The sequence below is a fragment of the Helianthus annuus genome, chromosome 4 (assembly GCF_002127325.2).
Source record: "Helianthus annuus cultivar XRQ/B chromosome 4, HanXRQr2.0-SUNRISE, whole genome shotgun sequence".
Taxonomy (NCBI): domain Eukaryota; kingdom Viridiplantae; phylum Streptophyta; class Magnoliopsida; order Asterales; family Asteraceae; genus Helianthus; species Helianthus annuus.
Window position 1 is genome coordinate 5,669,634 of NC_035436.2, and position 21,093 is coordinate 5,690,726.

At 33.8% G+C, this 21,093-nt stretch overlaps 1 protein-coding gene across 6 annotated transcripts; it reads left to right on the forward strand.

The window, feature by feature from the left end:
* The first annotated feature begins 806 nt into the window (after positions 1-806).
* LOC110935617 (coatomer subunit beta'-1) lies at positions 807-20,031 on the forward strand. 6 transcript variants are annotated; one of them, XR_002589228.2, is made up of 26 exons: positions 807-1,064; positions 1,971-1,991; positions 2,090-2,151; positions 2,301-2,355; positions 2,881-2,917; positions 4,072-4,397; positions 5,238-5,369; positions 5,559-5,707; positions 6,585-6,653; positions 7,638-7,788; positions 8,195-8,260; positions 9,000-9,188; positions 9,779-9,919; positions 10,038-10,112; positions 11,362-11,538; positions 12,298-12,389; positions 12,492-12,608; positions 13,082-13,196; positions 13,452-13,523; positions 14,316-14,512; positions 15,518-15,611; positions 15,825-15,931; positions 16,936-17,065; positions 17,707-17,928; positions 19,193-19,251; positions 19,717-20,031. XR_002589228.2 is itself a non-coding variant. In XM_022177990.2 (26 exons), exons 1-25 carry the CDS (start codon positions 1,062-1,064, stop codon positions 19,210-19,212), a joined length of 2,742 nt encoding a protein of 913 aa, XP_022033682.1. In that variant the 5' UTR covers positions 807-1,061; the 3' UTR covers positions 19,213-19,251; positions 19,717-20,031. The 6 variants fall into 6 exon arrangements, 2 of the variants coding, with proteins under 2 accessions (XP_022033682.1, XP_022033683.1); XR_002589229.2 differs by having other exon boundaries at positions 17,707-17,892; XR_002589230.2 differs by having other exon boundaries at positions 17,713-17,928.
* The last annotated feature ends 1,062 nt before the right edge of the window (positions 20,032-21,093 follow it).

The window sequence follows — 21,093 nt, forward strand, 5'->3', positions numbered from 1 at the left end:
CGGATCGGTTTGTAACTGAACTAAGCACGAGCAAAGGTCTGGTTCAATTCAGCTCGTGAACAACCCTAATGCCATCCATCATTTAAAAAAGGCTTAAGGTAGTGTTTGGTATGCAGGAATAGGAGGCGGAATGGAATGGATCATTACGAGGGAATGAAGAAAGGGGTGTTAGGTTGGTCAATGGAATAGAATCACCAATTTCATAAAGCATTCCATTCCCTCAAAATTATTTGATCCACTCCCCATGTTTTTTTCCATTCCATCCCATCTATCACCATTCATCACTAACACCACGACCCACCACCTTCGCCACCACCCACCACCACCACCGACGCCATCGTCGCCTCCACTCGTAACCCGTCAACGCCACCCCGACAGCCACCACCGTCGTCGCCACCCACCCGACACTGTTGCCACCCACCACTGTTGCCACCCACCGCCGCCACCAACCACCATCGCCGCCACCACCCACCACCACCGTCGACGCCACCACCACCGCCGCCGCCACCCACTGCTACCTCTGCCTCCACGCACCCCCCGATCACCATCACCCGCCATCGCTGCCTCCACCGCCACTCGCCGCCACCACCCACAATCACTACCATCGACACCACCACTCACCGCTGATTTTATTCCTTCGTTTTTCTTGCCTACCAAACAATACACAATAATAATTCATTCCATTCCCACATGGTAACCAAACAAAACATGAAATGGTATTGATCAATTCCATTACCTCGTTCCTTCCATTCCTCGTACCACCAAACATACAAAGTTAAAAATAAATTCCGTAAGATTGAAGCATCAGTCGTTGAATTTCTTATTATTTACATATCATCATCTTCAAACCCCACTCTTTTTCTCTTTCACCATTTACGTATGTACTATTATCACACCAGCTGATCTCAATCTCAAATTCTCAATTCAAACCCTAACGCTATCAAATCGCTCAGTTCGAACGAAGATTCAGCACATTTCTCTCTCAGATCTCTCATTCGGATCTTCCGGTTCAACATTCACTCACGGATTTCACATCAAAAACCTAATTTTAATCTTCAAAAATGGTGAGATTATACTATATTCACTTGATTTGCAATTTTATTCAATCATGTTTCAGATCCAGTAGCAAATCTATTTCCATATGATCATGATTCAGTCATTGATTCAGTTATTGATTCAATTGCATTGTTGTTGTTGAATTCGTGCATTAATTCGATTTACTTATGACATTTGATAAACTGTTTGGATCCGGTTTACTAAGTGAAGTTTCGGTATCGAATCGCTAATTCTTAATCTTCAAATATGGTGAGCTTATAGTGTATTCACTTGATTTAGCTGTTTTAATCAGTAATGTTTCAGATCTAGTTGCAAATCTGTTTCTATACGATCGTTGATTCAGTTATTGATTCAATTGCATTGTTGTTGTTGAATTCGTGCATTAATCTGATTTACTTATTGCATTTGATTATTGAAAACCTAATTCTTAATGTTCGAAAATGGTGAGCTTATAGTGTATCTGCTTGATTCGCTGTTTTAGTTAGTTATGTTTCAGATCTAGTTGCAAATCTCTTTTTATATGATTATTGATTGATTCAGCTATAGATTCCATTGCATTGCTGTTGTTGAATTCGTGCATTAGTTTGATTTACTTATTGCGTTTGATTAAGTGTTCGGATCCGGTTTACTAACTGAAGTTTCGGTTCAACATTCACTCACGGATTTCGTATTAACCTGATATTTAATCTTCAAAATGGTGAGCTTACAGTATATCTGCTTGATTCGCCTTTTTAGATCAGTTATGTTTCAGATCCAGTTGCAAATCCGTTTCCATATGATCATTGATTCAATTGCATTGCTGTTGTTGAATTTGTGCATTAATTTGATTTACCTTTGGCATTTGATAAACTGTTTGGATCTCGTTTACTAACCGAAGTTTTGATCTGTTTTGTGTATGTTCCGCTTGGTGATAGCCTCTCAGACTCGAGATCAAGGTAATATTGGTTATATAATTTGGATTAGTTTAGTTGTTAATTGTTAGGTTTAGGTATTTTACTTGACGATCATGCTTATAAGAAGTACTTGTATGCAGAGGAAACTTGCTCAAAGATCAGAGAGAGTAAAATCTGTGGATCTACATCCAACAGAGCCATGGTAAATATACATGTTATGTAAAATGTAAATTGAGAAAATGTCAATAACTAGTAGTATACTAGGGCATTGATTATAACGGTGTGAAGTTCGTTAGTGACAGAGCGGTTTTTGATTCGTTTATTAATGCACATTGGTACTTGTTTTTACAGGATCCTCACAAGTTTGTATTCAGGAACGGTCTGCATCTGGGATTACCAGGCTCAGGTACGACTTACGAGACTATTTTAACAATTTAAGTGTGGAGCAAGTTGTGTTTAAAGTAAAAAAGATTCTAATAGTATTTCGAGTTCAGTTGTCCCATTAAATTAAATGTACATTGATTGTTAAGATGTAGTTTATCTTGTAAGAAGGAGTAGCACAGTTGAATACAAATGACACACGGAGTTTAGGGTTCAAATTTTCACTTCATACAGTTTATAGAAAGGAATGATAGTCCTCTGATCCCCGCCTTCGTAAATTGAGTTATATTTGTAGCCTTTTGTGGATATATGGTTAAGCATAGTTGACAATACATGAGTAGCGGTTTGTTTTGATGTACTTTCAAATGTGTTACAGAAAGGGAGTGTTGTATTTTCGTTAGTTTTGTTTAACTATGGTAACATGGTAGATGAAATAGCTGCTATCACCTGGTATATAATAGATTGTTTTCTCATTATTTTCTTATAATAGAAATACCGAATTTTCAATTCCATTATCTAATGTACGCCTCATATCATTTGCATATTGCAGGCAATAGCAAAGTCCTTTGAGGTTACTGAGTTACCAGGTAAGTGATCAGTTAATCTTTAGTTAAAATATGTTTTTTTTCTTTCAAATTGAATGCAAATCTGATTAATTGCACCCACTAAATTGATTTAGTTTATAATTTACTCTGTTTTTAATGTAATCATAGTTATCAATTGCGACCATTGCGGGCGCAATAGCGAATAGCGATGCGAATAGGTAGATGAGCGCTAAGTTGCTGTAGCGCCTGAAAAGCGGGAAAATAGCGTCATTGTAGCAGGATTCCGACCACGAATTCCGGCTCCGGTGCTGTAATTTCTGCCGGAAACCTACCGGAAGTCAGGAAGAAGAAGAGAAGAAGAATAAGAGCGGCTGCAGTCTCAAGTCAGGAAGAAGAGAAGAAGAATAAGAGCGGCTGCAGTCTGTGTTTTAGCTTTTTAGGGTTAAATAATCTTTTGGATTTTAACCTTTAACCCCTCTATCTTTTCACTAGTTAACATATAGTCCCTAAAACTTGTAAAAAATTACATAAAAGTGTAAAAATAGTTTGTGTATTTTAACATTTAACCCCCTCTATCATCACTAATTTACATTTGATCCTTAAACTTCAAAATCTATACATAAAAAGTATAAAATTAACATTATATATATATATATATATATATATATATATATATATATAAAATTACAATTAGCTATTTTTTATTTCTTAAATTTTTAACTACCTTATCTCTAAACACAAAATAGCGGGCGCTATTTCGTCGCTATCGCTACGTAGCATATAGGTATCTCGTCGCTATTTGTCGCTATTCGCTATCGATAACTATGAATGTAATATAATATTTTTTAAATATTTTTAGTTTCAGGATATATTTGTTTAGTTTTCAGTTACTAACTATTTTATTGGAAACCTTTTAGAAAATTATTATGATATCAAAGAAAAGTATGATATTGATTTTCGTTTAATCTATTTGATAATATATTGAATTTTTGGGTTATTGGAATTATTAGTTGACTCAGTCAACTTGACTGACTGTCATTTCTTCATTAAATAATAGTTTTTTTTTATCTTCTATATTTTAAACTCTCACTATTGATTTATTGAAAAAAAAAATGCATGATTTTACACCCACAGACTCTGCAATGCTAAATACACAGTTAAACACATTATCTGATGCTTAAATAATGTATTTGCAGTCAGATCAGCAAAGTTTGTAGCCCGCAAGCAGTGGGTTGTTGCAGGTGCAGATGACATGTTTATCCGGGTGTACAATTACAATACAATGGATAAAGTCAAAGTTTACGAGGCCCATACAGATTATATCCGGTGTGTGGCAGTCCACCCTACACTCCCGTATATCTTATCATGTTCTGATGACATGCTTATAAAGCTTTGGGACTGGGAAAAAAGTTGGTATTGTACTCAAATATTTGAGGGACACTCACATTATGTCATGCAAGTGACGATTAATCCAAAAGACACAAATACTTTTGCAAGCGCTTCACTTGATCGCACGATAAAGGTAATTTTAGGTCTTAAGGGTTTGTTTGTTTGGATGGAATGTATACATAATGGCACTGACTTCAACCATTATCATGTTTGTTGACCTATGCCAAGCACCCTTAACCCCTTCTACTTTATAATTTTGCCATCACAGTATCACACCCCCCCAACTTTCAGAATTTACACTTATACCCTCTCAATTTTCTATAAAATATTGTAAAATATCACTTTAACCCCTTCAAGTTTCAAGCTTACTATTTTCTAACTTAAAAAACACTATTTTCTTCAGATTTTTTTTTGGAAATGAGTCAGGTCAAATATACGTTTTCGTGATTATTTTTATGTATGTTTACGGTTGGGTCAAATATAATACGTTTTCCTATGATGGTATAAATTCGAGTTACTTAGTGTTTTTGACGCCACAGCAACGCAGCGCGTAAAATTACTAGTTATATATAAAGACAATGTGTGATTCTTTTTCCAACTTTATGTCATTTAATAAACGTTATTGGATTTTTTATGTATAAACTATCTAAACTGAACATAATGAAAGCTCAGGAAAATCTCAACGAAGATTACAACAAAGACATATTTTCTAGTTATATTAAAAAAAGTGATAAGTAATTTTGTCAAAGTTGTGAGTTTTTTTAAAGAGAATTTCTGTTATTGAACATTACATAAACAAAACTGTGTTACATTGTAGTTTTCCTATTCTATATCATGATGATATGGAATTACATAAATAGAACGTTACATAATGTTGTATACCAAACATTACTTAAGTTTTTGCTAGTAACCAACACCCAATCTGTTTAACGTACTATAACATAACTTTTATGTACCGTTTTTTAATTTTCAGATCTGGAATCTTGGCTCACCTGATCCTAACTTCACACTAGATGCCCATCTTAAAGGTGTGAACTGTGTGGATTATTTCACAGGTGGTGATAAACCTTATCTAATTACTGGATCCGATGATCATACTGCTAAGGTGCGTGTCTACGTCCTGCTTTTGCTGACCATCAACTTCAGGGATAATGTATAAGTTATATACACACGCTACTCAAATATTCAAAATCTTTCACTAAGGCCACTCAAGTTGTTGGATGACTCATGTATACACAATCCGTTATCTTAATAGATTTCTGCAACTTGGACTTACATTATAAACCATTTACAGGTGTGGGATTACCAAACCAAAACATGTGTCCAGACTTTAGAAGGTCACACACACAACGTTTCAGCTGTAAGCTTTCACCCGGAACTGCCTATAATAATTACGGGTTCCGAGGATGGTACTGTACGTATATGGCATTCAACTACTTATAGGTATGTTACGGTTCATGGTCTTTGCATTTCTGTAGTGCAAGTTCTTGTCTATTCTTAGTTTTGACTGTGTTGGATAAATATTAACAGATTACTATTATGATTTTAAATTTGTTTTACTTGCACCATTTTCGATTATCCAAACTATGCTGATCTGGACATATACAGATAAAAGAATTGCATGTTTTTTCTATCATGCTTTGAGTTTTAGGCATCCAGTATTGAATCCATATGTCGAAGGAATCTTTGGCTCTTTAGATAAGAATGTTTTTTTCTCCTTTCTTTTGACTAGTTGCTCTATCTGCAAATGAAGCTTTAGTTCTTGTATTATTACATCAAACCATAAACCACACATAGTTGTTAATAGCTCTCATAGCGAGCGCTATAGCGAATAGCGTAGCGAAACGCTCATTCACGGCTATCTGCTTTTGGCGCCTCCATAGCGAGTAAATAGCAGGATTTAGGGTTTTTTTGTTTTTCTTGGTTCTAGATTTCTAATATAAATAGCGACAAAATCTACGTATACGATAGCTGGATTTTAAGTTTTTTGTTAATTATACGTATAGAAACACCGTATTTGGATATAACATACATATAAAACATTTCCAAAATTTTCTTCTAGTGTATCACTAAACATAAAATAGCGCCCGCTATTTCATCGCTATTGCTACGTAGCGTATAGGTTGCTTGTCGCAATCGTCTGCCATTCGCTGTTAACAACTATGATAACACATACTACTAATGTGTAATTTGTAGTTGCTTGTAAACTCAGCCGTATCCTATTCAAAGTTCTGTAATAGAAAAATAAATTGAAGGAATCTCTGATTCTTATTTCTATCCACATTTTCCTAAGTTTCTCAGGTGTTTCTTTTTTGTGCAGACTTGAGAACACTTTGAATTATGGACTTGAAAGGGTTTGGGCTATTGGATGCATGAAAGGTTCACGGCGGTAAGTTTGTTTTGTTACTAATTTTGCCTATGTTAGCAGTTGTTTTGATGTTACATACAGCTAGTTTTTCAAGTCTATATATATTCAAAATAAGGGGCAATTCCTGACTAGACACAAAGTATCAACCGGTCAAGCCGTTTGACCCATTTCGATAGTGGGGCTACACTGTCTGGTTTCGGGTTAGGTTCAACTTTTCAACACGATTAAATAATTTGGGTGTCTTTAGGTTGGGGTTATATATGACCCCCACCAGCCTGAACACAACACAAATTGCCACCCCTAATTAAAACTAGGGGTGAGCATATGAAAACTGATTACCGAAAAAATCGAAAACCGAACTGAAAATAACGGAAACCGACTTAACCGATCGTTACAGTTAAGATATGGCCAAAACCGAATCATTCGGTTACGGTTTCGGTTTACCTTTTTTCCATAACCGAAATAACCGAAATTGAACCGATAGTTATATATTTATGTGTTTTTCATGTATTTGAAACATATTTTCATGTATTTCATCTATTTTTTGGGTATTTCATGTATTTTTCATGTATTTGTATTCTTGAAAATGGTTCAAAACACTTGACTAACTATTTTAAGTTTATAATTTTGCACAAGTTTTGTTTTTGGTAGTTAACCAAACATAACCGAAACTATAACCGGCATATTAACCGAATTGAATTAACCAATCGGTTTCATTATGGTTTTTCTTAAAAACTGAGCTTCGGTTATCGGTTATGTGTAAAAACCGAACCGAACGGACATTTGTTCACCCCTAATTAAAACTACTCCTTAATCTCTATTATACATTTGAAAATATTAAGTTTTTGGTCAGTAAGTCTATATATATGTGCTCTCTAGTGGAATAATTTGGAGAAGGATGTTTATGTGTCAACATTTCTGATGCCCTTTATGCTCTACTAAGGATCCACCTGAAACTTCTTAATCAGAAAAAAAGCTCATTTTAGTATACTTACTTATGTACAGGATTGCTTTTGGTTATGATGAAGGGACCATAATGGTGAAAGTTGGTAGAGAAGAGCCTGTAGCTAGCATGGACAACAGTGGAAAAATTATATGGGCTAAGCATAATGAAATTCAAACCGTAAACATCAGGAGTGTGGGAGCTGATTATGAGGTATGGGTTCATAATGAGGCGGTAGCTGTGACCCATTTACTTATAAGCGGGTTGATTCTGGTTATATTTTATCTTTAACGGTTCCAATGCGTAAAAGCAAAATAATTAGCTAATAAGAAACATGTCACCCAAATTATATATAATGCATACCTCCTAAACCTTATATTTAAAAAATGGGTCAAATAATGTAGTTTCCGAAATCATATTTGACACACTTATTGAATATGATAAAATGTAAAATGTTTTGTCAGAAAGTGTTTTCTGATCAACATGACACGATGTGTTTTGGCTTTTGACCCACTCATCTTGTCTTGCCAAAGATGAAACATAAACTTGTCCAGAAGTTATATTTGATTTTGTTAAGGTGACTGACTGACTGCAACTTGTTTTCTGTCTTGCTTCTCAGGTCTCTGATGGGGAGAGATTGCCTTTAGCAGTTAAAGAGTTGGGAACATGTGATCTTTACCCACAAGTGAGTTGTTTGTCATTTAGCTTAAACTTAAAATCAGATACATTGCTATCTCTTTGTTACAGAAAATAGTACAACATAAAATTGTAATCTACTTATCGTCATGATATTTGCATCTCGTTAAACTATAGTTGTCAATAGCGGTCGCTATGGTCGCTATAGCGAATAGCGTAGCGTATAGGTCGAAGGTCGCTACAGGGTATGTAGCCATAAATAGCGGGATTTCAGTTTTTATTTTTTTAAAACATATATAGCGATTAAATCTAGCTATAAAATAGCTGGATTTTAGGAATTTGTTAAATATACGTGTAAAATAGCGTATATACTAGGGTATTTTGATATAATATACATATAATTTTTTAAAATTTTAGTTCTAGTGTATCGCTATTTATCGCTATTCGCTATGTAGCATATAGGTAACTTATCGCTATTTGTCGTTGTTTGCCATTAACAACTATGTGTTAAAGGGCCATTTTTTCGTACTCACTGTAGGTCAATTTTGGGTTAGGTTTTATCTTTAATGGATCAAACAGGTTAAATGCATACAACCTCTTAATTCATTTTATTATTAAAATACTTACTTTTTGAAATAATATCTAATCGTATATAACACCCTAGTTATGTATAGACTATAGAAATTGTAATAAAAAGTTGGACACAAATTATTTGGCCTCTGATTTTGAGTTTTTGACTTCGTTCTGATATTGATAACTTCTTGATGACCTTACCCTTTTGTTTTCAGAGCTTGAAACACAACCCGAATGGTAGGTTTGTTGTTGTCTGTGGTGATGGTGAATACATCATATATACAGCTTTGGCATGGAGAAATAGATCCTTTGGTTCTGCATTGGAGATTGTTTGGTCATCTGATGGTGAATATGCTGTTAGAGAGAGTACAACTAAAATAAAGATTTTTAACAAATCTTTTCAGGTTTGTTGACTTTCTTGGACCTCATAGCAATGCATATGTTACTTGTGTACATTTTATACATATTCTTAATATAATGATAAGGTAAAGCTGCATATATTAGGAACTTTATACCATTCCCTATATTCCCTATATAGCAACCAACTTACATTTTATGAACGATTTTAGCAAACACGTAACACTGATTATATGTAATGAATGAACAGTTCAACTGCTAGAAGGTCATTGTTTGCTATTTATTTAAACTGTTGATGTTATATCATGTTTTTCAATTTGGTGTATATGTATGTATATGGCTTGTGACATGTGATGTGACATTTAATATTTTTCAAAGGCAATTTTCCAATTTTAGAACTTGTAAATAATTTTGTTTTAATTTTTTTTTCCGCATAAGCATCTTTTTCATATGCGGCATCTAATGTGGTGGTTAGCATGGCAGTACTACATTAGCACTTTACAGGGTCAGTTAAAAAATGAAGTTGATTGCTATATTCGGTTACAAATTGCAAGTTAGTAATGTTGAGGAAAGTATGTGAAGTTTGTTTCTAATTCTATAAATTTATGCATCTATTTTGATGTTTTTTTTGTACCAGGAAAAGAAGAGTATCCGACCAACATTTTCTTGTGAGCGCATATACGGAGGATCTTTGTTGGCAATGTGTTCAAATGATTTTATATGTTTCTATGATTGGGCCGAGTGCAGATTGATTCAACGAATTGATGTTAATATCAAGGTACACAGATCTTACCCTATTTCAATTAGATTTCATGTTTCACCTTTTTTAATATTATGTTTCAGCATAGCTAGACTAACAAATTTCTTGTCTGCTTATTTCTGTCTTTCATTTCCAGAACCTCTACTGGGCAGACAGTGGTGATATGGTGGCGATTGCCAGTGATTCATCATTCTACATACTGCAGTACAATGTTAGATCCTTACACACTTATATATGTATATGCTTTAGTTTTACAACCTTAGGTCTGTTTACGTGTAAATCTATACAAATAATTTACCTCTAGTTAGTACATAGTTCAATAAAAAAAATTCTAAAAAACATAAATTTTAAATCTGAATTAAGAAACCTAAAAAAATGAACGAATTTTGATCAAAAAGTTTGAAAAACGAACGGTCTTAAAGGACGTTTAAGAAACGATTTTAGAAAGGACATATTTATTTATCTACATGATAGGGTGGGTTTCGGCTACAAAGTCTAAATCTCCTAGAAAGCGTACAGAGTCATAAAACACCATAATATCAGCCCTAAAACACACCCAAAACCCACAAATAACAGAGTGAAGATTACTAAAACACTATATTTTAGTAATCTTTATTATGTTATTTGTGTGGGTATTGGGTGTGTTTTATGGTTGACATTACGGTGTTTTCTGACTTTTTACACTTTTTAGGAATTTTGGACTTTGTAGCCAACTCCTAACCTAAATGATAATCGTAAAAGTAACAAAATAACAATAAAAAGTTTAAAAAATAAAAATAAAAACCTTTTTTTTAATATACTTAAATATAAAAACTCATTTTACAGAGAAGGAAGAATCAGATTGTGGTTTCGTTTTTGTTAACTTGAGTAAATACATAAATAGCCCCTTAAATATTAATAAAAAACATTATAGTTTACATAAACAACCTTGAGGTGTAAAAATACTAAAATACCCTTGAAAAAAGTAACAGAGTTATTGTTGGGGCTAAAACCGTTACAAATGCAACCTTAGGGTTTGATATGTCTAAAGATTCCTTTTTAAGCTGAAAGGGTTAAAACTAACTAAACCTCAGGGCCAAAATAGTAATTTACTAATAGGAAAATATATATTTTTTATTCATTTTGAAGATTAAAATTTTATATTAGTTGAAGTTAATTCTTTAAGGCATTAATTTTATTATAAGGTCTTTAAAGGAAAAAAAAACTGGATTAGATTGTAAACTTTCATTCCATTCCTTGAAGGGATAACAATTAGAAAAGCTTCCCCTAAGGAATGAAAAATCTTAAAGTGGAATGGATTCCGTTCGTATGTTGTTAACAAAACATGCTTTCTTTTCATTCGGTCGAAGTGGTCCATTCCGTTCCACCTTTCATCTCTGCATACCAAACACCACCATTACCTATCATTTTATTATCTTTAGTTAAGTTTGATTAGTATTGTGAATTTTCTTATGTTGCAGCGTGATGTCGTGTCAGCACATCTAGATAGTGGAAAATCTGTAGATGAGGAAGGTATTGAAGACTCCTTTACAATTCTTTCTGAAGTCAGCGAGAGAGTTAGAACTGGATTGTGGGTTGGGGACTGTTTTATCTACAATAATTCTTCATGGCGACTTAATTATTGTGTTGGCGGTGAGGTAATGTCTTTAACCAATACTTGTCAAAATGTCTTAAACATTCTGTTTTTGTTTAAAGATTAATTTCACACATATATCATTCTAAATTTCAGTTTTATCCTTTTAAAAAGACAAAATATCATATCTACCCATTCCATAGTGAAACAATTAGGAAAAAAACAATTATTATATTTTTTTGTGAATCATCTTAGCACATAATGTTCTATTAGTTTTTAGAGTAAAGTACACGGATGGTCCCTGTGGTTGACGAAAATTTTGTATTTGGTCCCTCGCTTTCCAAAAGTACACGGGTGGTCCCTATTGTTTGTACTTTTTAACGCATCTAGTCCCTAACTTGGACCCCAATTTTTGTCAAAAGTACATGGATGGTCCCTGTGGTTTGCACTTTGTAACGCATCTAGTCCCTAACTTGGACCCGCTGAAACCTTTTGATTTGTTAACCGGGGACCAAATGCATTACAAAGTGTAAACCACAGGGACCATCCGTGTAGTTTTGAAAAGCTAGGGACTAAATCCAAAATTATGTTCAACCACAGGGACCATCCGTGTACTTTACTCTAGTTATTAGTTAATATTATTTTTCTGAACTATGAAATGGTAAATACGATATTTTAGCGTTTTGAAAGGGTAATATCATATTGTGAAAATCAGAAGTGTAGATATGGAATCATGAACTTTTAGAAGGACCAATATTAAACTGGCCCTTTGTTTAACGTCATAACTCATATGTTTGTAATTAACTTGATATATCTATTATAGGTAACCACAATGTTCCATTTGGACCGGCCAATGTACCTTCTTGGGTATCTAGCTAATCAAAGCAGGGTTTATCTCATCGACAAGGAATTCAAGTGAGTAGCCTTTGGTGTTCATATTTCAGGGTATACACAACTTCTATAACATCATTTGTTTTTCTGCTTGGGTTAACCTTCTTTTTGTTCTTTATAATTTAGTGTCATTGGATACACGTTACTGCTCACACTGATAGAGTACAAGACACTTGTGATGCGCGGAGATCTAGAACGAGCTAATGATGTATTTCCTACAATTCCAAAAGAGCATCATAATAGGTATACTTTATATATATAATTCCTATATAGGTTGGTAGCAACCTCAATTATATGATAATTTCTTATGGTCCCGACTTGGGCCAACGGGCTAAAGTAATAACCTTGATAAATGCATTAACTAATAAAAAAAAGTTGAAGCGCTAATTGCTCGATAAAAATATAAAGTAATAGTTACTGGATATCAGTTATACGGATAAAACCTTTTAATCAATAAATAATATTTGATTATTTGTACAACATGAACTTGGTTTTTAGAGAACTTTTAATCTTTTCCCTAGATTCTCCCTTAAAAAATAATAGTTATGTTTTTCTATTTATCGATAGATGATTATTCATTTATACTTGCTGAATGAATATATATTTTTTTCCCGACAGAAGGGTTTTATTTTATCAAGGTTTGTAACTGTACTCGATCTTGTATTAAAAGTTATTGGGTCTCAGACTCTCAGTCTGATATATGATTCCTTCTGTAGTGTTGCTCACTTTTTGGAATCACGAGGAATGATTGAGGAAGCTCTAGATGTTGCTACTGATCCCGACTATAGATTTGAGCTTGCCATTCAGCTTGGCAAACTAGAAACCGCAAGGGTATTTACACTCACCTTATACAAGCAGAACATTTTATTTACAATTTTTTTACGAGAGGTGATTAAGGTATGAAGGTAATTTGTCCCAAAAAGATTTGGCGTATGCCAATCAGTTATTGTTGGGTACAAATCACCTCCCATTTTAACTGCTTAAAGAGAGAATCTAAGCACCCTTTTCCATGTTAGTTATGTATAATCAGTTATCAGGCGATGTATCTTGTTAAATGTATGATACCGTTTGGTTTTGTGCATATAGGATATTGCCGTAGTAGCACAAAGCGAGTCGAAATGGAAGCAGTTGGGTGAATTAGCTATGTCTGCTGGACTGGTATGTTTTGGTTTTACTATTTGTTCTTTCTTCATATTGAAAAGACACACACTTTGTGTGTGTGTATATATATCTAGAACGAAATTTGTTTCTTGGTTCATTACATTGGTGAACTATACATTAAAATGATAATTGATAACTCCTGTATGTGATCACATCACAGAAAGACACACGCTTTGGAAAATAGTAACTCTTGAGAAAAAGAGTAAAATGCCATTTTCGTCCCTGAGGTTTGTCCAGTTTTGCGATTTTCATCCAAAGGTTTGTTTTTTTCGCATCTGGATCCAATTGAAATCTTCCCATTTTCATCCGGCTCGTTAGCTCAATTCATTTTTCTCCGTTAAGTCAGAGGTATTTCCATCTTTTTTGTTAACTTAAAGGGCAATTCGGTCTCTTTCACTTTAGTAAGTGTATTTCGAACACTTTTGCATTATGCTAAATGCTTGTACATAAAAGTGAAAAAGACCGAATTTCCCTTTAAGTTAACAAAAAAGACGAAAACACCCCTGATTTAACGTAGAAAAATGGATGGAGTTAACGAACTGGATGAAAATGGCAAGATTTCAAACCTTTTGGATCCAGATGTGAAAAAACAAACATTTGGACGAAAGTCGCAAAACTGGCCAAACCTCGGGGGATGATGAAAAATATGTTTAAGCTAACATTATCCGTTTTTCTTAGTAAAAGGAAAATCTTTTTTTTTTTGGTTCAGTACCCTTTTGGGTTTAAGATTAGATGATAACTCTTCTAGTCTTCTATTTGATCATTGATAACAATGTTAACACATTGCAGTTGGAGATGGCTGAAGATTGTTTGAAGCATGCAAATGACTTGAGTGGTCTGCTTCTGCTTTACTCTTCTTTGGGAGATGCTGAAGAGATAGCAAAACTTGCGTATCTCGCTAAAGACAGTGGAAAAAACAATGTTGCCTTTGCTTGTCTATTCATGCTGGGTAAATTGGAAGATTGTCTGCAGTTGTTGGTTGACAGGTTAGTGCTCACATTCAGTATGCAGTTGGTAAAATGGGTCGGTGGGTTTGGTAACGGATATTTTTTTATAAACTAGTGTGCCAAATGTGATTGTAAAGTAAGGATCTTTTATTTATTTATTTATTTTTTTACAAAATTAAGTGGGTTTATACATTAAAAATCACTCTCAGCGACTGCAGCTTGTTGGACCCGATTTCTTTTTAGCTAACTGTTTGGTTGTTACCGGTTTGATATGTTAAGAGATAAAATTAAATGAATAAACCCATTTATAAGTTAATGGGTAAAAAATGCCCTTTCAGGTAAATGGCCCGACTTGAAACACCTTTTTCTAAAGTTTTGAGCTTGTTTTAAACTTAAACAAACTAGTGAATCAAATATGCTAAAGTTATTATTTTAATATTAACTTAAATATTGAATAAATTGTTCTAGGTGGTTTATTAAAGTACACAGATGGTCCCTGTGGTTTCCTAAAATTTTGGATTTGGTCCCTAGCTTTCCAAAAGTACACGAATGGTCCCTGTAATTTGCACTTTGTAATGCATTTAGTCCCAAGCAAACAAATCTAAAGGTTTCAGCAGGTCCAAGTTAAGGACTAAGTTTGTTACAAAGTGAAAACCACAAGGACCATCCATGTACTTTGAAAAAACTAATTGCATAACAAAATGGAAACCATAGGGACCATTCGTGTAGTTTTGGAAAGCTAGGGAGTAGGTAGGGACTAAATCCAAAATTTTGGTAAACCACAGGGACCATTCATGTACTTTACTCTATTTGTTATATATACACTTTGGGTGACTTTAACTCTCTTGACTAGTTTCCTGTTTAGCTAATAGTCTTTCTTTTTCCTGTATGACCCATTACAGAAAGAATAACTTGAATAGGCCCATTTGTATGCAAATGGGTTGGAATTGTCACCTCTAATATCTAATTCTCTACATCAATACAACATGAATACAAATTTGAGCATGCTTTGCAGTTATTTAAATGCTTTTTTCACTCTCTCAGCAATCGGATACCTGAAGCTGCTCTGATGGCACGGTCTTATCTTCCAAGCAAGGTTTCAGAAATAGTTGCTCTTTGGAGAAAAGACCTTAACAAGGTTATTTCTGGTGGATTTTATTTATTTATTTATTTATTTATTTTTTCATTTTTGAAGTTTTTACTTTATGACATTTTAAGCGTGCCTTTCAGCATGTTTAGCAAAAAAAAAAAAAAAAAAAAAATTGTTACCTCAGGTGTCGAAAGCCGTCTTTCTATCATTCTACCAGAATATGATAATTTTGCAAGTGGATTGACATGATTGAAAATGCAGGTTAACCAGAAAGCAGCAGAATCTTTAGCAGATCCTGAAGAGTACCCAAATATGTTTGAGGACTGGCAAATTGCACTTGAAGTTGAAGCAAGAGCTGCAGATACAAGGTTCTGTTACTTATGTCTCATATTTAGTTTCTGGTACTGTTAAATAGAGAAAGAAATAGGTAGCCAAATATTATTACAAAAACTATGCTATTTTAATATAATTTAATTTCTTGAATAAATGATGTAAGACATGCTATGTATCAAAAACCATTCTAGATGATCTTCGAAACATTCAAAACCATTTGACCATTTTTCTTTTGAACTTGAGTGCAACATTAGTATATCTGAAATTATGGTGACACTCGTAATGACCTCATTAGCATGCTTGTGAACAATTTTGATAGGACATATTATAGTTGGCAAAATGGGATATTTGGGTCTGGTTTGACCCGTAAGCACTTCTTATTCCAATATTTTTTTTATAAATAATTAGTTAGTCAAATAGAATTACAAAATTATATTATTTTAACATAAGAGATTTTTTAATAATAAGTATAAGAGATTCTATGCATTGGAAATAAATTCTAGGTGATGTTTGACCCATTTTCTTTTATAAGCTTATTTATTTAGTGATGCGGGATCGGAACGAAGTTTGCGGAAGATTTGAATTCTATTTTATTTTAATTATCATATCTTTTAATTATTTGAATTTCAATTTCCTAATCTTTTATATTTAGTTTCCTCACTTATATAAGGGGATTTAGGGTTTATTATTTGATCAGTTTTTGTTGAATTTGATTATAAAGAACTTTGCTCTTGGAACCTTTGGTTCGTTTTATCGTCTTTGATTAATCGATTGTTCTTGAGCCATTTGAGTACGCTTCCGATCCGTATCATTTAGTGTACTCATTTGCCCTGTTAAGAGTTAAAAGTATCCGGATTTGATCCATTTATAAATTGACGGGCTGAAGCGGCCACATCTTGTACATATTAATGATCCATGGTTTTCATGTTTTAGCCTCGTTAAAGTAGTTGTTTAAGTATTGTATATTTTTCAAGTGTTGTATGGACCTCGTAAACAGGATAAGACATTAACGAGTCTTTCTACCATATATATGATATAGGGGTATTTATCCTCCAGCAACAGAGTATGTGAACTATGTGGATAGATCACATGTCAACCTTGTGGAAGTCTTCAAACACATGCAATTGGATGATGAAGAGCCACATGAAAATGGAGAGCTGAATCATGAGGTACGTTTATGCACTTCTTTTAGGAATAATTTCATATATACCCTTACAAACTTGAAAATTTTCATATATGCCTAACCAAAACTAAAAATATCATATATGCCCTTACCAAATAGTAAATATATCAGATATACCCAATTTGTTAAAAACAATCTAATAAATAATCATTTTACCGTTAGTTTTTTAACTTCAAGATTTCATATATGCTCATCTTTTAACTTCATATTTTTATACAACACATTTTATGCTTAAATTTATTTTTACCCATTTTTATTTTTATTATTTTTTCCCATAAACAATAGTATTCTCCTTATATAATATTTAAGTTAAATAAATTAAGCTAGAAATGAGTAATAAATATATTATTTGAAGTTAAAGGTCATATATGAGATTTCAAAGTTTTAGAAAAATAAGGGTAAAATTGTCATTTATTAACTTCTTTTTAATGAATTGGGTATCTATGATATTTCAACTACTTTGTAACGGTATATATGATAAATATAATTTTGCTTGGGTATATATGCTATTTTGCAAGTTTCTAGGGGTATATATGAAATTGCCCCCTTTTGGCCTGTTACTCAACCTGTCTGACCCGTCAAATTCTTTTTTTTTAACATTGCTTTGTTGTTTTCTTTTTGTGTTAACTACAGGGTGTAGAAGAAAACGAAAACGAAGGGGAATTTGTTGATGGTGAAGAAATTGAGCAAGAAGAAGATGCCGTTGCAATGGATAACGATTCTTCAGATGGTCCTGTACTCGTTAACGGTAACGAGACTGAAGAAGAGTGGGGTACGAATAATGCAGGAAATCCTTCAGCCTAAAAGCAATTGGTTGGTTGGGGCAGTATGAAAATTCCTAATTTTATGGTGATTATTGATTTAAATTTTCTCTTAATTGCCTGCCATCTTTGACTAATTGACTCCCATTACCATTCCAACAAATCCAACTTAGGTCCCATGTACTAGTAATGATAAATTGATAATGATATATCAACCTGCAAATCAACCTAATGCCACGTGTCATGAATCCATGAGAGTCTGAGGAAGCAAGCCCTTTTCTAGAATTTATAGATTCATGCCACGTGTCATTATGTTGATTGATAGGTTGAATATGTCATCACTCTTGTATTAAGTAACTTACATATGCATATATGGTATATCTGCTATTGCTGACATGTTTAGGGTTTCCTTATGAGTAAACTATACAAGTCTAGATCTATGCAGCTAATATTGGTGATATATCGGTTATCGGTCCCCTGTCAAATATCGGTACCTATATGATCGGCGATATTGACCAATGTATTGCCGAATTTCCTGATATGAGTACCTTTCTTCTTAGTTCTACCATTCGTCTTTCTTCTTATTGCGGCTATTAGTGTTTTAAGTCTTAATTGTTAATTGTTAGTGCTAAATGTTGATGTTTTAAGTCTTAATCAGTTCCTACTTGCTACAATTTATTAGTGCTTTGCATGTTGCAAAAGGTTCATTTGTTAATGGTAGAAGAGTATACTGAACTGTTAGTGTTAAATTGCTATATATATATAAATTCTGCATGATATTAAAATTACCGATATCCCACCGCGATAATCCATATCTCAAATATCGGTCCTTGACCGATATCCGATATTTTAGCGCATTAACTGCATAGGTCTAGATTCCAGTTGACATTAGAGGTGGCAAGATGGGAGAGTTGGTTAACGGGTCAATATAGCCTGTTTTTAGTGTGTCAAAACGGGTTGGGTTGGGCCCATTCATTACCCTCTTATGTAATATGTATCATGTCATGTGCTTATACATTTAAATACACTTCTTTGACTTTCAACCCATTTGACCTAGTTGACCCTGTTAACCCCGTTCTTTTTAGTTGAATCCGTTGGCTTTTAACCATTTGGTCTTTTGTAACCAGATCGACCTGTTATTAGTTTTTTTTTTGGTTCAAAATTGGCCACCTCTCTAATTGGCACAAACAAAGGCCAGTTTGTTAGGATACGGTTAGAATTAGATTACAACTGGGTGTTTATACATACACTATATATATATATATGTGTGTGTGTGTGTATTTATACATATGCAATATAAACACACATTATATATATATTCTCTTTCTCACAAACTTGTTTTATAATTGCAGTGCTTACACCGCTTCCGTAAGTCGACTCCTGATGTTTCTTGATTTGCACACTCCTTCAGGTGGGGTATTTAAGCACCTCTCTCTCTCTCTCTCTCTCTCTCTCTCTCTCTCTCTCACACACACACACACACACACACACACTTATACACCGCTTCCCTGAACTTTTAAAACTTCACGATAATGTCCTTGGATTTCACTTTTTTAAAGTAATCTTTGTGTTTTTTACATGGCTTCAGTATGTTCAGTGAAAACCCATAACACTTTTTGTCTAATGCACTTTAGCCTAAAGTAGACATTTGACCCGTTTTACCATTTCCCTTTTAACATTTTTTTATTTATTTTACTTATTAAAGATCAAATGTACACACCGAATCAACCCATTCCTAAATAAATGAGTCAAACTTGTCGCGTTAAATAGAAGTTCACCAAGACCTGCTGTAGAATACTAGAATGAGTCTTTTTTTTTTTTTTTTAATTATTTCAACATCTATGATCTTTACAATTAATCTACCGATCTTTTGCAGGTATCTGTTCATGGTGTAATTGTGTAAGCGCGTTGCTTTTTGTATTTTGGGACATATAATATCATATATACACTTCACCTTCGGGTTAGTATTCGAGTTTAGTTACTCTCTAGGGGCACACATTATTGATTTTTTAGGCGATAATTTTTCTTTTTCAAATAATATTAAGTGTTACTGTGAATGTAAAAAAACAACTATAGGGGGTGTGAGCAGACGAAGATTATATAGGTATTTTTATCTAATTGTAAATTTTCATTTTGTACTCTGTTAGGATTCTTTTATTTTCTGGTGTGCTGTTGATTTTATGCAATTTAATCATTTTGTGATAAATAAATTATTAATATTGTTAAATATTGAAAATAATTGTTAGAGCTTCATCTTTAAATACGCATCCAAGCATGCATTTCACATGTAAGCATCTTGTATTACAGTTTGCCCAACTAAGTGAGTTTATCAATATCATCACAATAAGAAACCCAGAAAATTTGATTGTTTGGTGCATAAGGCATTAGAAGACGTATTAGAAAAGGCTGGTTACCCCTAGAGGTGCACAAAACCGGGTTTTTTTAATACCCGGGTACAGGTATGACCGGGTTTTGAATTTTCGGGTATTGCCAATACCCGGGCCGGGTCCAGTTATTGGCCAGGAAATCCATACCCTGTATACTCGGGTTTGGGTTTTCTATACCTGGGTATTAGAATACCCTATTTCCGGGTTTGCGTATGAAAAAAACCCGGGCGGGTATTAAAAAACCCAGACGGGTATAAAAAACCCGGGTATAAAGCGGGTCTAAAAAACCAGGGTTCGGGTTCTCAGTTGGAATACTGTACCTGGTCCATACCCATTTGGTGGGATCGGGTTTGGGTTGTCAATACCTGGTTTTTATAATGCCTGGGCCCGAGTTTTTTTCGGGTTCGGGTTTTTTTGTGGACACCTAGTTACCCCCTTACGGGTTGGAATGAGTGGGACGGGCTGGGTCGGGTCGGTTCGGGTCAAGTGTGTCAAATAAATATATTCAAATATCATTTTAAAGAAATATTCAGTGTTTTAACAATGTTTTATGGTGCAAGCCGATAACCAACTTTTAATAACTACAACCGTTCTGGAATGGGATCCCGGTTGAAGATTACCCGAAGATTTGAATAATATTTAGTTCCTTAATTATCGAGTCTTTTATTAGTTATCGTATCTTTTATTTATTGTTTATTCATGTTTATCTCTAAGATTTTTAGTTTCTAGTATAAATAAGGGTCTAGGTTTTATTATTTAGATAGTTTTTGAATTGATTATTGTTGAAAAGAATTATGTTCTTGGAACCTTTGGTTCGTTTTTATCGCCTTTGATTAATCATTACGTCTTGAGCCATTTGATCGCAC